The sequence below is a fragment of the Cottoperca gobio genome, chromosome 11 (genome assembly GCF_900634415.1).
Source record: "Cottoperca gobio chromosome 11, fCotGob3.1, whole genome shotgun sequence".
Classification (NCBI taxonomy): Eukaryota; Metazoa; Chordata; class Actinopteri; order Perciformes; family Bovichtidae; genus Cottoperca; species Cottoperca gobio.
Window position 1 is genome coordinate 3058017 of NC_041365.1, and position 13287 is coordinate 3071303.

Consider the following 13287-nt stretch of genomic DNA (forward strand, 5'->3'; position numbering starts at 1 on the left):
CTGACAGCCAGAGATTAAAAGGATAGAGCAGACAGAGAGGATGATGTAGAGTAAGAGAGAGGATAGAAAGATGAAGATGGACTAACATGGCGCTGCTGGCAGTCTGGCTGGACAGAGCGGTGCTCGAGATCACGCCACACTTGGAGCATTTCAGGAGCAGTCGGCTACGCGCCTCCGCTGGGACACTTAAGGACATGTGCACACGGACACACACACACACAAACACGACCAACCATGTGGATAGGAGAAGAGGAGTAATGCATAGGAGTGGGATGGGGGGAGGTGGGGAGGGGGAGGAGATGTGTGGAAACACAAGTACCAGTAATGGCAACAGGTGAATGTGCAGGTGGTCACAGTTGCAAAAAAAAAAAAAAAAAAAAGAACCAAAAGGAAAAGGAGAAAAAGTGGACACAACAAAGAGAGGGAGGAGAAAAGAACAACAGGGGGGAGGGTAGGGAGAAAAGAAAGAAAGAAAGGCAAATTAAAACCAGATCTTAAAAAGTAGCAGCAATGAATAACAGTCAGAATACAAAGATTGATTTAGAGCAAGTGGAGAGAAAGTGAGAGACGGACATTACAATGTTACAGCAGAATAGTGTGAATTAACAGATTACGGTGACACAGAAAGGAAATACACCAACTATTTTTATTCCACTGAAAGTGTATGCAGTGCTTTGTTCAATGGAGCTTCATCACGGTGCAAAGGAAGAAAAAAGACTTTGGCTGTTTACTTACAGTTGACTACTCAGACGGAAAGAAACTGTGTATGTGTTCGTGTGTACGTGTGTGTATATATATCGCAACTGGAGAATGATGGGGCCATGCACGGGCTATGCTACATTAGCGTCCCATCACAGCTCATTGCCTTAGCGCCAGCAACATCCCCACGGCTTCATAAGGAAATACATTACGCTAATGACAGCCTGTCCTGTTAGCAACACGAGCAAATACTGTGTGCGGGAGCACTGGGATATGTGTGTGCTCCGAAACACGCACCTCTGAGAATCTGAGAGGGAATGTGCTTATAGTTTGGATGTTTTGAAGTGGGGTTGCATGAGGTTCTTATCCATCGTCAATGTATTACCTACAGTACATGGAGGTCGCTACACCCACAGTTAGGAGGAACATACAGGAGTACGAGCAAAAAAGCTAAGTTCTGCGGTGGAGGGGGCCGCCAGAAAGACGTATTTTAGCCAGCTAAAAGAAAGGCCCACCAAAAGAAAACTACATCAGTTGAAGTGAATGCTATATTTAGAATATTTTCACCGCTTCACCTTGCCATCAGACAGCGCTTTCCAATGAGGAACTGAAGCCATCTAGGCTAACGGCAATGCCACCAGACTTCATTGAAAAAAACAATAATTTTACCTCACAGAACACGTGGGTTGCTGGTCTACCGCTGCCTTGTTCAGCTAGTTTATTTGTGTTATTGTGACTTTGGTGAATCTGAACTAGCCAAAGACACACAATAACAAGAACAAACTAACTTATCAAGGCAGCGGAAGACTTGCAACTCCTGTGTTCTGCGAGGTGAAACTACAGATTTTTCTCAATGGACTCTGGTGGCTTCGACGAGAGCATGGATATCGGTTTCAGCTCCCCGCCGGAAACTATATAGCTGTCTCATGTTAAGGTAAAGCGGTGAAAACATTCTTAATATTCTATAAACTTAAAGTGATATTGACTTTTCTTTTGGTGGCTGCGCTGAAACAATGCTTTAGTAACTCCTGCCTGCTTCCCAAAACTAGGTGCGAGCAGACCGTCATCTACTGCAGGTAATACATTAACTTTAGATGAAAACCCCCAACAACCCTACGTCAAAACAACCAAACTACCCCTTTAATACACCAACGACGAGCATCTGTGTGTTTGTTTGTGTGTGTGTGTGTGTGTGTGTAGGTGTCTTTGAAAACAAAACCTGCTTAATCTCCATCGCATGAAATGGTAACAAAAGCTGATCAACCCCCGGAGAGCCAGTCTGTAATATCAACTCTTTCAGCTATACACAAATGATCAATTTGTGCAACAGACAGACATTGGAGGAAATGTAATGAGAGAGAGACAAATAGAGAGAAAACCATAGAATCAATAGGTATGGAAATGAAAACATGGATTTGGCTGCGAGAGCTGCGGACATCCCCACTCATAGGATTAGAGAAGATGATGAACAGCCACCACGTGCTGTAACGTTGTAGGTGGATGCATATGCATGCATATCTTATATGTATGCATACATAGTGTGCGTGCATGTCTGAAGGAATAATGGATTTCAATAGTGCATAAGGTTTATCCCACATAATCTTGGTGTTTACAGTATATAATTAGGACTCCATCTGCCATTGATTTTCATATCCTCCATATTCCTCTATGGCACATACAACTGAGGAAAACTGAGAAAACTAGGCGTGGAAGCGATAGTGAAACGCTGATAGATTTCACAGAGCGACAGAACATAACAGATGTCTTGGCACTTAGTTGCCAAATTGGACCGTATTTTTTGATTCTTTTTTACGGGAGGCACAGGTGCACAAGTAGGTGTGCGTTCAGAGACCCTTGAAAGCAGTTAGTTGCCATGAACATTTTGTCTCCCTGAGTTTGTGTCTGACAGAGGGTAAGATTTATTGAGTGCAGCAAATTTGTAGTCGTTCTCCACCAAGAATTGTGTGGATGGATGAGTAAGCGCTGTGCGTTGATGTCTCTTTGTGCGTAGCTTTGTGTGCGTATGAGGAGCAGACAGAGAGTTTAGGATATTAACTTACCCTGCTCGCTGCTTTTTAGACTTGTCTGAGATGCCGTCTCGAGACATGAGCTTGTTAAACACCACGATTCCAATGAGCATATTCACCTGAGAGAGACAAGGAGGACAGATTGATCAGGATTGTTATAACAGACGGGTTTGCCAGAAGGGATTCAATTCATGCACAATATAACAGTTTATCTTTATTTCTTTCCCCCCGATGTTTCTAGTTGATGGAAGACGACTTTCCGATTGTCTCACAGACTCAAATCTGAAAGTGACAGTGCCTTTGCTGTCAGGGCTCCCAAGCTGACTTGCTCCTACGCAAAAAAAAAAGAAGCTTTAAGCTTATGCCAATAAAGTTTTCATTTAAAAAACATACATAGATTTCCCACCACACAGCTGTAAGGTAAAACATAATTCCTAAACGCTTTACATTACAACTTTGTAAACATACTTGTGATGTCATGTTCCTTAAACTGGTACATTTGTAGTGACCACATTAACAAAAAAAAGGAAAAAATAAATGAATGCCTCTCATCCTGGCTTCTCTTACTGAGGAGGAGCCCATAGCTAAGCCTGCCAAACATCTGGCCACAGTGACCCAGTGACAAAGATTCTATTAGGCACACACACACACACATCTGAGCCAAGGCTTGCCACATGTAGACCTCTTCTTCTCTGCAATCCTGCCCATCTGCGAGATTTTCTATGCCAGCAACATATTCCTTCTAATCCTGATTCCCAACATTCATCATGTACTCTTACTCCCACCCTTTATAGGTTTCCCCTGTTTGGCTCTTTTGGATTCCAGCTGTGCATTAGCATGTATGACATTCACGCTCAAGTACATTCCTATACTGCGTATGCATTCTTATCAAGGTCCTAAACTGAACGTCTGCCTGGATTCCTTCCTTCATCTCTCACTAAGAGCAGTTTCTTCCTCATCCCCTCTCTTTCTCTCTCCCTCTCTTCCTCTCTCCCCCTCTTTCTCTCTTCCCCTCTCCTTCCTCTCTCTCTCTCTCTCTCTCTCTCTCTCTCTCTCTCTCTCTCTCTCTCTCTCTCTCTCACTCTCTCTCTCACTCTCACTCTCTCTCTCACTCTCTCACTCTCTCTCTCTCTCTCACTCTCACTCTCACTCTCTCTCTCTCTTCCCCTCTCTCTCTCTCTCCCTCTCACTCTCTCACTCTCTCACTCTCTCACTATTGTCATGCCAGTCATGTCTGGTCCCAGCTCTGTGAGTCAGCATCATCCTGCTATTTGCCGCCCAGGGCCAGGTTCATTAATTAGAGAAGAGTCCTGAGGGAAGGTCTGTGTTTCTCTGCCCGTCGTCCCTCTCTCATTACAGATGTTTGTTAGAGTGGGGGCCCCAGCAACAACTCCGGGGGAGTTGACAGCTGCGGTGTGTTGTCTACGGCGACATTGTGGAGGCAGAAATGGCGGAAAGTTGGAAACATTCCAAGGAACACCGAGACACGACGTGGAGGATAACTCTCCCTGCTTTCGATGATAAATGTACTTGAAATAGATCAGGGGCATAGGTTTCATTTCAACAATGGGGGGGTGACGCATGTTAAGTGTGGGTCTGGTGGTCCTCCCCCAGGAAATTCAGACATTTTCCTTCATTTCCTGCACTCTGATGGTGGAAACGTCTTTATGTAAAGGAACACTAAAGACTCAGGCGGCAGTTGACAGTTCATAATATAACAGGGGAGAATGCAGTAATGCTTTAAGGCATTCTGTATTGCTTTCATTTGTTTATTCTCCTGTAGATCACATTTTCTCATTTAACGTTATCCCTTCTGAGTCAGCACACATGTAGGCTGGATTTAGGACTTCCCTTCGTCTTTTGTGTTTTTTGTTTGGGGAAGTAACCTCTTTTTAAAGTTATATTTTTGGGCTTTTTCATGCCTTTAACGACAGAGAGAGAAGTGTAGATTGTGAAAGGGGGAGAGAGAGAGAGAGAGAAGGGGAACGACATACAGCAAATGGCCACGGGTCGGACTCGAACCACGGGCCGCTGTAGCAAGGACTCATCCTTTATATATGGGTCGCCTGTGCTACCGGGTTACTATGTAACCTTTAAATAATAATATTGTAATATAATCATGTCTATTCAGCACTGTATAATCCAGTATTCACTTGTCTAACAGGCTGTCAAAGTGCCACTCTCTTGTCAGGAATTTACTTCCAAAAGCACGCATATCACTCTGCACACCTAAGACTCTGTCTGATCCATGCTCTCTTTCTGACATTTACAAGACAGAGAGAGTGTGCGAGCAACAAGGACACACAATCTGAATGCATGAAGCAGAAACAACAGCAGCAGAGGCAGCAATTACCAAACTTAAGTTTAGTACCTCATCCAGACTTATTAAGCTTAGTGGTGGAAATATCCTCCCAGGGAATCATTTAGGAGAAATTAACTAATCCTAGAAACAGCCACATACAGCAGCACACAACAACACATGATTAAACATCTCACTGAGATGCAATCAATGCACTCCCTTTTGCTGCAGAAGCATATAGAGCTGTATTTTTATGCGAACATTAAAATGTCGGTTTTATACCAATTGGCAAAAAGCAATCAAAAAGACACATTACTGTGATCATGGTGTGCACTGTTGGTCACATACTCATGTCTGAAAAGAAGAAATTCAGCCTTAAATACTATGGGTACGGTGACTCACACTTTGAAAGTACACAAAATAGTGAGAGATTTGGCTGTTGGTCTAAAGAGTCTTGTCCGGGAAGCTCTTGTCTGCTGGAATATCCGTTTCTGGAAACTCGAGGATCAAAGTGCTCATCTCATCATTTTGTCGCGCATGCTCACATGAATAAAACTCCTCGGGGGTCAGCTGCTTCAAAGCTCTTAGCTCGAGGGCTAACTTAAGAAACATATTTGCAGAAATTATGCAACGTGACCGGTGAGAGAGGGAATCTCTAAGAAGAGAGAGTGTGTTGGACGGACTCACCAATACAATGACAGCAGCGGGCCCAACAAAGGCATAAAGCAGACCGCCCTCCAAGGACAACCAGCAACTAGAGAAGCAGAAAAAACAGAAATGTGTTTAAAGCAGAACATCTGAAAGAGCTACTGTTGTATAAATGAGCACTTGGCCACACTCAGGTCTCTCATGTTCACTTGTTGCAACCACAACAAGAACACAACCAATTAAGGATCTGGAATTTCCTGAGCGAGGTATACAAGCAGTGATTTTCTACGGCTGGGTTAAGTGCCTCTCACTGTACATATCGCCCTGAGTGCCGAGCAAATGTATTATGTACATTTACCTGAAACATATCCCAGAACTGTAAATGCTCTTTTTAAAATTTCACTCGGTGTAAAAAGCTACTGAGACTTAATGATTGAACGTGTCCTCCAGTGATGTCATCAGAGCATGCTGAAACCCCCTCTGTTGTCTTAATTGCTGCTCAATTTTAAAAAAGCAAGATGAAAAACACACAGCCCCGAAGCTGATATGAAGTCCTCGTAATTTATGAAATGTTAAGTGTTAAGTATATTTCCATGAACTAATCATCGTTAAGTAACATTTGAATAAGAAAAGTAGTTGTTGCTGGTGTTGACCAACAGTTCTTAAGAAGCAGCCTAGCTGAGTTTTTGACAGTTTAATTAAAAAAAATACTTAATGGTGTTTTCTTTCTCTAATTTGGACTGTTCCTTATTTAGTCATGAAAAGTAATTCAGATTTCAAACCTAGTTTTAAGGGGCTTTAATGTGTTTTTAATATCATCTCGACATTGTCTCGTGTCCAATAAAAGAGCAACTAAGATGTGTTCTGCATTGCACCAAGTGCATGCTGGGAGAAGCTTGAGGAATAGGAAGAAAGAGTTATAGAAATTGGATGGATAGATGGTTTGGAGAAGAAAAAAAAACATTTATTTTGTTGATAGAAATAATGTGAAAAATACATTCAGAGTTTATATTTTCAGATTTTCATAGCGGAGCCTCCACTGAATCAATAACCACCTCTGGTATATTATACATTTAGTTTTTTATTAAAAAAAAAACAATTTTATGAAGCTTGAAACCTTCAAACAGCAAAGTTAAAACTTGGGAATGCTTTTAATGGCTGGCAGTAAGGGCAATGGATGGTGCTGTGCTGATATTAAGTAATAATGTCCAAATCCAGTCATGACTGGTGTGTAGGACGATGCACGGGGCTGGGATGTGAAGCGGTACTCACTAGCTGACTGTGCCGTATCCTCTTGCTCTGGTGAAACCCACTGACACGGCTACAACTAGGGCTGGAAGACCTGCCGACACACAGAGAGAAAAGATCAGAAGGGTGAGACAAAAGATAAAAGGAAACCTTAATGGGGACGATGAAGCATGTCGGCCAAATAAGATTCTCCGGTGCGTACGACTCCATATGGCTCTTCACATTCAAATGCTAAGCAGCCATGCAATAGCTTGAAACGTGTGCATATGTGATTGGAATTGACATAGTGCTCTGAAGGTAAGCCTGAGTGCACTGCATGTGTTCTCCGACACACAGATCTGGCTGCCGCCGTGAAAACTGGGATTTATATCCCAGTTCGTTGCCGGGATGGAAGGTCGGTTTAGCGTTTTAGGACTTTCTTGTGCACAATAACGCTGCCGTAGGTGACCCACACACAGATCACGCCTGCGAGTGAGTAAAGCACGCGAGACTCCAAGAGAGTTCATAAAAATGTGCGGTACAGCTAGGAGCGGTCAATAAATCAGGCATTAATTAGCTAAATCAAGCAGTTGTGGGTGTGTCTGCATGTGTGTGTGTGTGTGTGTGTGTGTGTGTGTGTGTGTGTGTGTGTGTGTGTGTGTGTGTGTGAAAGAGAGTGAGACTGAGTGTCATAGAGTGTGTGCCAGAAAAAGCAGGAAATATGCTGGGCGCCTTAATGAGCTTGGCTCTGAAATATTCATGTAATTAACAAAGCTGTGATTATGGCTGCAAATGAAAAGCAATTAGAAAAAGTCACATTAACATTAACAAATAAGATGATGGGGAGCCAGGCCGGTCCACTAACCAGCATGCGCAAAGTTTCAAATAGACAACAACAACATCGATCTAGCGTTGAGCGACACGTGACACGCGCTAAACGCACACCTTTATGTCACGCATGTACGTGCACGTGCTCTACGGCTAATCTAACACGGATCCGGTCACACCTAAAATCTCCTGTTTCCATGGCAACTGATTTCCATCACATAATTTGGGGGAGAAAATAGCAAAATGGACGTGAGGAGGATAAGCCGTTTTATCACCTTCACTCTGCTCGACTGTTTCATGCATTTCACGTGCGTTTGTAAGTGTAGCGGAGATAATTAACTATCTGCCACTGCACACACACACCCACACACACACACACACACACATGCGCGCACACACACACACACACACACACACACACTGTCAGTATCTCTCAATCTGTGACTGTACAACAATCTATACATTCTCCCCCTTCTGTATCAGGTAAGGGCATCAGTGACTTGGCAGATTAGACTGGTGGGATCAATATTAAGTGAATGAATGGACGGTGTGTGTGTGTGTGTGTGTGTATGTGTGTGTGTGTGTGTGTGTGTGTGTGTGTGTGGAGATGGTGTTTGAGGCTGTGGTGGCTATCTCAAAGCATCTTGCCAGTGTTATGCAGACGTTATCATATGTTTCGATTATCCTCAGACACCCCTGGTGCCTGTTGCATCAGGTTGCAGTACATTGCGAGGGGGGGGGGGGGGGTGTGTGATGTGCATCTAAAAGGAGTGAGATTATGTTTTTACTTTGAATGTGTACCGTGACCCTTTGGGAGTGTGTGCGCATGTCATAGCTTCAGCTGTATTAGATTATATTCAAAAACTGTTAAGCCTCATAAAATTGAGCCCTTGAAGCAGCAAAGAAAATGGGATTCAAGTGAGAAGAAAGCAAATGAAGGTTATTAAGCATAATGCAGTCACCGCAAAAAAAACCCACAATAATCTGTTACATTTTTATCTTTTTATGTTTATGTCTTGCTGCTCTCCATCTCAAATTCACGTCACACAACGGTGGTTCAATCAGCATCAAATTCATGAAAGCGTCTCAATTAGTTATGCCGAACACACAAAGACAGTTCATGTTTCTAGTCACAGCAACGAGCGACTCGCATTAGCACCTACGTGTTATAGTGAATGGTCTCTTTCAAAACGCGGTCGCTAAAGAATTCCAAGCTGTCAACGCACAATACACCGGCACGCTGTAAATGCCAATGAAGGTTGTCGCGATGATAAACTTAAATGAAATCGCTCAACATTCTCAGTCACGCCGTGGTAAGTTTGTCAACATAAAAGGTTACCTCTGAAAAAAAGGTTACTATCGTTCTACAAACCGAAAAAAAAAAGAAAGAGTGCTCACCCCAGCCGAGGCACAGGAAACGCTTGCGAATGAGCCGTGACCTCATTTTGCCAATGACGGCTAGATAGGACTGCCACGCCTCCGTCAGCACCCAGCAGAAGGACGCCAGGAAGAAGAAATGCAGGAAGGCAGCAGTCACAGTACAGAGGCCCTGAAGAGGAAAAAAAAGAAAGTCAGGGAAATAGGGAGGAATTAAACCGAGACAAAAAAAAACATTAATTCTTAAAAAGGTCCTTTTGTGAGGTGTCATAATGAATCATCTCTTGGGACTATTCAGCAGAGGAAAATGAAACCTCCGCAAAAATAAAGAGGACCAAGGGGGGTAAGGGAGTCGGGTAAAGCCTCTATTGTTTAGAAGAATAGCAGTTCAACCTGGCTCTGCTGTGTTCCTCAATCTGATCGATACTGACCACTACACAGTGCAGTCTTGCTAAATCAGAGAGTGCTGTGTGCCAAGCCAGCCTGCCACTTTGGGAACTCCACTGTATGAACCTTGACTGCACTTTTGTTTCTATACATTATAAAAGGCTTAGACAAGAGGGCACCATTACCGGAATCATAAATGTGTTGACTGGATTTACTGCGGAAAAGGACTTTTCTCTCCGCGTTTGGATTTGCCTTACCTTGCTGAGCGTTTGAGATTGTCCCACCAAAATCAATAAGTTGGAGGCCAAGATGGAGAGGCAAAAGTTCACCAAGATGATGGATCTCTCCGAGCGTATGTACCTACGGGGAGTGACAGAGAGAGGGGACGGACATATGAGATAAGTATTAATGACAGACTGACGGACTGGACAGCATCCTTTTGGACATTGGACAGAGTCATTAGCTTGATTTTGCCATCTGTCATGTGTGCTACCAAAAACTAATCACCACCCCCCTGCTGTAGTTGAACCATTTGTTCCTTATTAGGCCTCATTGCAGTTTTGGCACAGCACAGGGCATATACAAACTGCCTTTTTTTTACGTCTTGGTAGGAGCCTGAACAGTGAGGAAGCATCCCCACTTTCTGCACAGGGGATGTGTTTGTGTGTGAACAAGTACCTCCAGAAGGCAGCGTATATTAGCAGCAGGATGAGCAGAGCAGTGCAGGAGACCCCACAGCCCACCATGAGGGGCACAGAGGGCATGCTGGTAGGACCCATGTTCTGAGGAGAGTGAGAAAGAAGGGAAGAGGAAGGTAGAAATGCAAAGTTAATCATTACTGCAAAGCATTATCCTACAGATGTACCTTTATATGTGGGTGGTGTCAAAGCACACAGCTGCTACTATGACATCGCTCTGGTAGCTACTGTGTTTTACGACCCTGCATCAAAGTGCCATACATGGGTGAGGATCATAGACTGTATATGGTTCAGTAACTATAGGGTTACTATAAACTGACAGCAACGACACTGCAGATCCTGAAGATGAGACACGATAACAATAAGCCCTCTTGGACAGTAACTCTGCTCTTCACTATTGCAATACTGCATTTATATGACTGTGGGGTGTACATCAGCTAAGTAAAGAAATTAAATCCTATAACACTATTGTGCGTAATGACCACCATGTTAAACTTTCTAGACACAAAACATTACCTACAGCAAAGTGACAGTAAAACGCAAACAACCTTATTGTGACATGTTTGAAGCTAGTTTCTGACTCTAACTGTAATTTACTGCTACATCCAGTGTCATACTGGACATATAACAGCTAGATATGAATGGTAATGGTAAAGGTAGCACTTTTCCAATTGAAGGGCTTTACAACACATTTACCCATTCACACACATTCATCCATTGGCCATGCCATCTGGAGCAATTTGGGGTTCAGTATCTTGCCATTTCGACACGCTTACTGCAGGGGCTGGGGATCGAACCACCACCCCTCCAACCACTGGACGACCACTCTACCTCCCGAGACACAGATGAATGGACTGACGTGTGAGGGAGAGCGATAACTGACCCTGTTGGATTCTTTGGCTCCATAGAATAAAGTCATTGTTGGCACACTTCCTGCATTGCACTTACAGTATCTAGTAACTATTGCACTTCCTAAGTTGCATTCCCTTTGGTAGCCTCTTTTAATGGATAATAACACATAATTACACTAATGTGAAAGTTCCTATTTGCTAGAAGCATCTTGACCATTGTGATGTCACCTGTGCAACTTTTCCAGCTTCACGTACAGACCTTGTAATTATAATTATAGCTTCAATTTCCTCGTTATTCAGATATGAGGACTTATTTGGGAGACCAACCTTGCCGAGGTAGAGGATGCACACTGGAAAAGATATAGAAATGCCAGTTGTTGATTTGATTTTATAGACGGAAAGGGTAGGCTATACTTCAGGACGCAGCTTGGATCATTGCTGAGAGGACATTTTAGTAAGTGAACCTCTTAATAAATGTAATTGAATACCCCTGCACTAAACCATAATCAAGCGATTTTGGTCATGATGTACAGTGGACCTCTGCTTTGCATCTCTCCCGACGTGTGTCTTTGAAAGGATGAAGAACAGACAAATGAAGCTGGATGGAGAGCGTCCACCCTGCCGTGTCCCAAATGGGCCTAATGTTTGATCTGCTTTTAAGTTCTCAATCACGCATTTTACCTCCTAGGGTGGCTAGCCTTCCCTTTCATCCCAAAGATTCATCACTGCACACACACACACACACACACACACACACACACACACACACACGCTGAACAAAGTGTCTTTTTCTAGAAAATAAAGTACTTACTCACGCACAAAGGCATGTCCAGGCAGATGTGCCAAGTAATTGAAAGTCAGTGTTTAAGCTGCGTGAATGTGTGTGTCTGTGTGTGTGTGTCTATTCAAGATGAGTAGAAGGCAGAGGAGGAAAGCAAGAGAGAGGACTTTAGAAGGGAATAAAGAATGCAAACTGAAAAGAAGAAGTAGGAGAACATTTCATAGAGAGAGAGAGACAGATGGAGTGGAAGAGTTAAGGACAACTAAGAGAAGAAAACGAGAGTCTCTTTTAGTGGCTTTCCCAGGCTCATCAAAGGAAGCTAATTTCTATAGGCTGGAATACCAATACACACGCGCGCGCACACACACACAAAGGCACTGGGAAGAGAATGGAGATGGAACATAATCATCCGGTTCAGGAAAAAGGAAAGGCCTAGGAGGAGAGTGGGAGACAACAGAGACTCAGTGTGTTTGATATTATGTACAGAGGAAGACACACACACACACACAGTCTCTTTTACGCTATGTATGTATAGTATGACGCTCTTGCAATTAATATACAGCCACACGTTGCCCCTAGGTTCTTCATTGTATCAATTTGTCTAACAGTGTTTTCCTAATTTGGACGGCACGGTGTGTGTGATGAAAATAAGCCTCTAATGACATAATGTGGAAGGATGCTACAGGAAACGCCCTCACAGACCAGAGACATAAATACAACACATGAGGCCTGAGGCTACAGCGCCACATGACTGCCCTGCTCTATTAAATAGGTATAGTGATATTATATTGCAGATGGATGGACTGTGTGGATGTGTTTTGTGAGTGTGCAGTGTGAGAAAAGAGAGAGAGAGAGAGAGAGAGAGAGAGAGAGAGAGAGAGAGAGAGAGAGAGAGAGAGAGAGAGAGTACAGATTAGAAAGAGTGAGCAGAGGCTCTGATGTATATGGCCAGTCTCCCCTGGGCAGCTTGGCTACCATGTGATGGAGAAGATAGCTATTTTCAGCTCAGGAAGTTTAACCTACTTATCTCCTCTCACTGACACTCCTTCTCCCTCCACTCCTACCTATCTTGCAACCAACCTCCTCCCTCCCTCCCTCCCTCCCTTTCTCTCCATCTCTGTGTCTCCTCCCCCCCTCCACTTGCTCCCCTACTTTTACCTCTCACTCACTCTCCAATTCTCCTCTTTCACTCCATGTCCATCTGTACCTCACTACCTTTTTTTCTTCTTCCATTAACGCTTCAATTCTCCCGACTGAAAGGAGAACGTGAAGAGGTTAGAGAACACGGCATTTGTTTTAAGTAGTTCTGCAACTGCATCCTCCATATGAGGAGAATGGGAGGACTCGCCATAAGACAGCTTGCATAGAGTGTGTGATTTTATGTATTCATTAGGTCTTCCTACTCATGTGGTGAAGCGTATTTTTAGTGTGTCTCGTACAGTAGTCACGTGTAGGCTATGGAAAT

At 43.5% G+C, this 13287-nt stretch overlaps 1 protein-coding gene across 1 annotated transcript in view; it reads right to left on the minus strand.

Annotated features, from left to right (window-relative positions):
* Positions 1 to 13287, minus strand: part of adgrb2 (adhesion G protein-coupled receptor B2) — a 196611-nt gene that overhangs the window by 32951 nt on the left and 150373 nt on the right. The window contains 7 exon segments of the mRNA XM_029442629.1: positions 87 to 185; positions 2760 to 2845; positions 5713 to 5779; positions 6946 to 7015; positions 9127 to 9277; positions 9750 to 9852; positions 10171 to 10274. Coding sequence (XP_029298489.1) covers positions 87 to 185; positions 2760 to 2845; positions 5713 to 5779; positions 6946 to 7015; positions 9127 to 9277; positions 9750 to 9852; positions 10171 to 10274 — 680 coding nt within the window.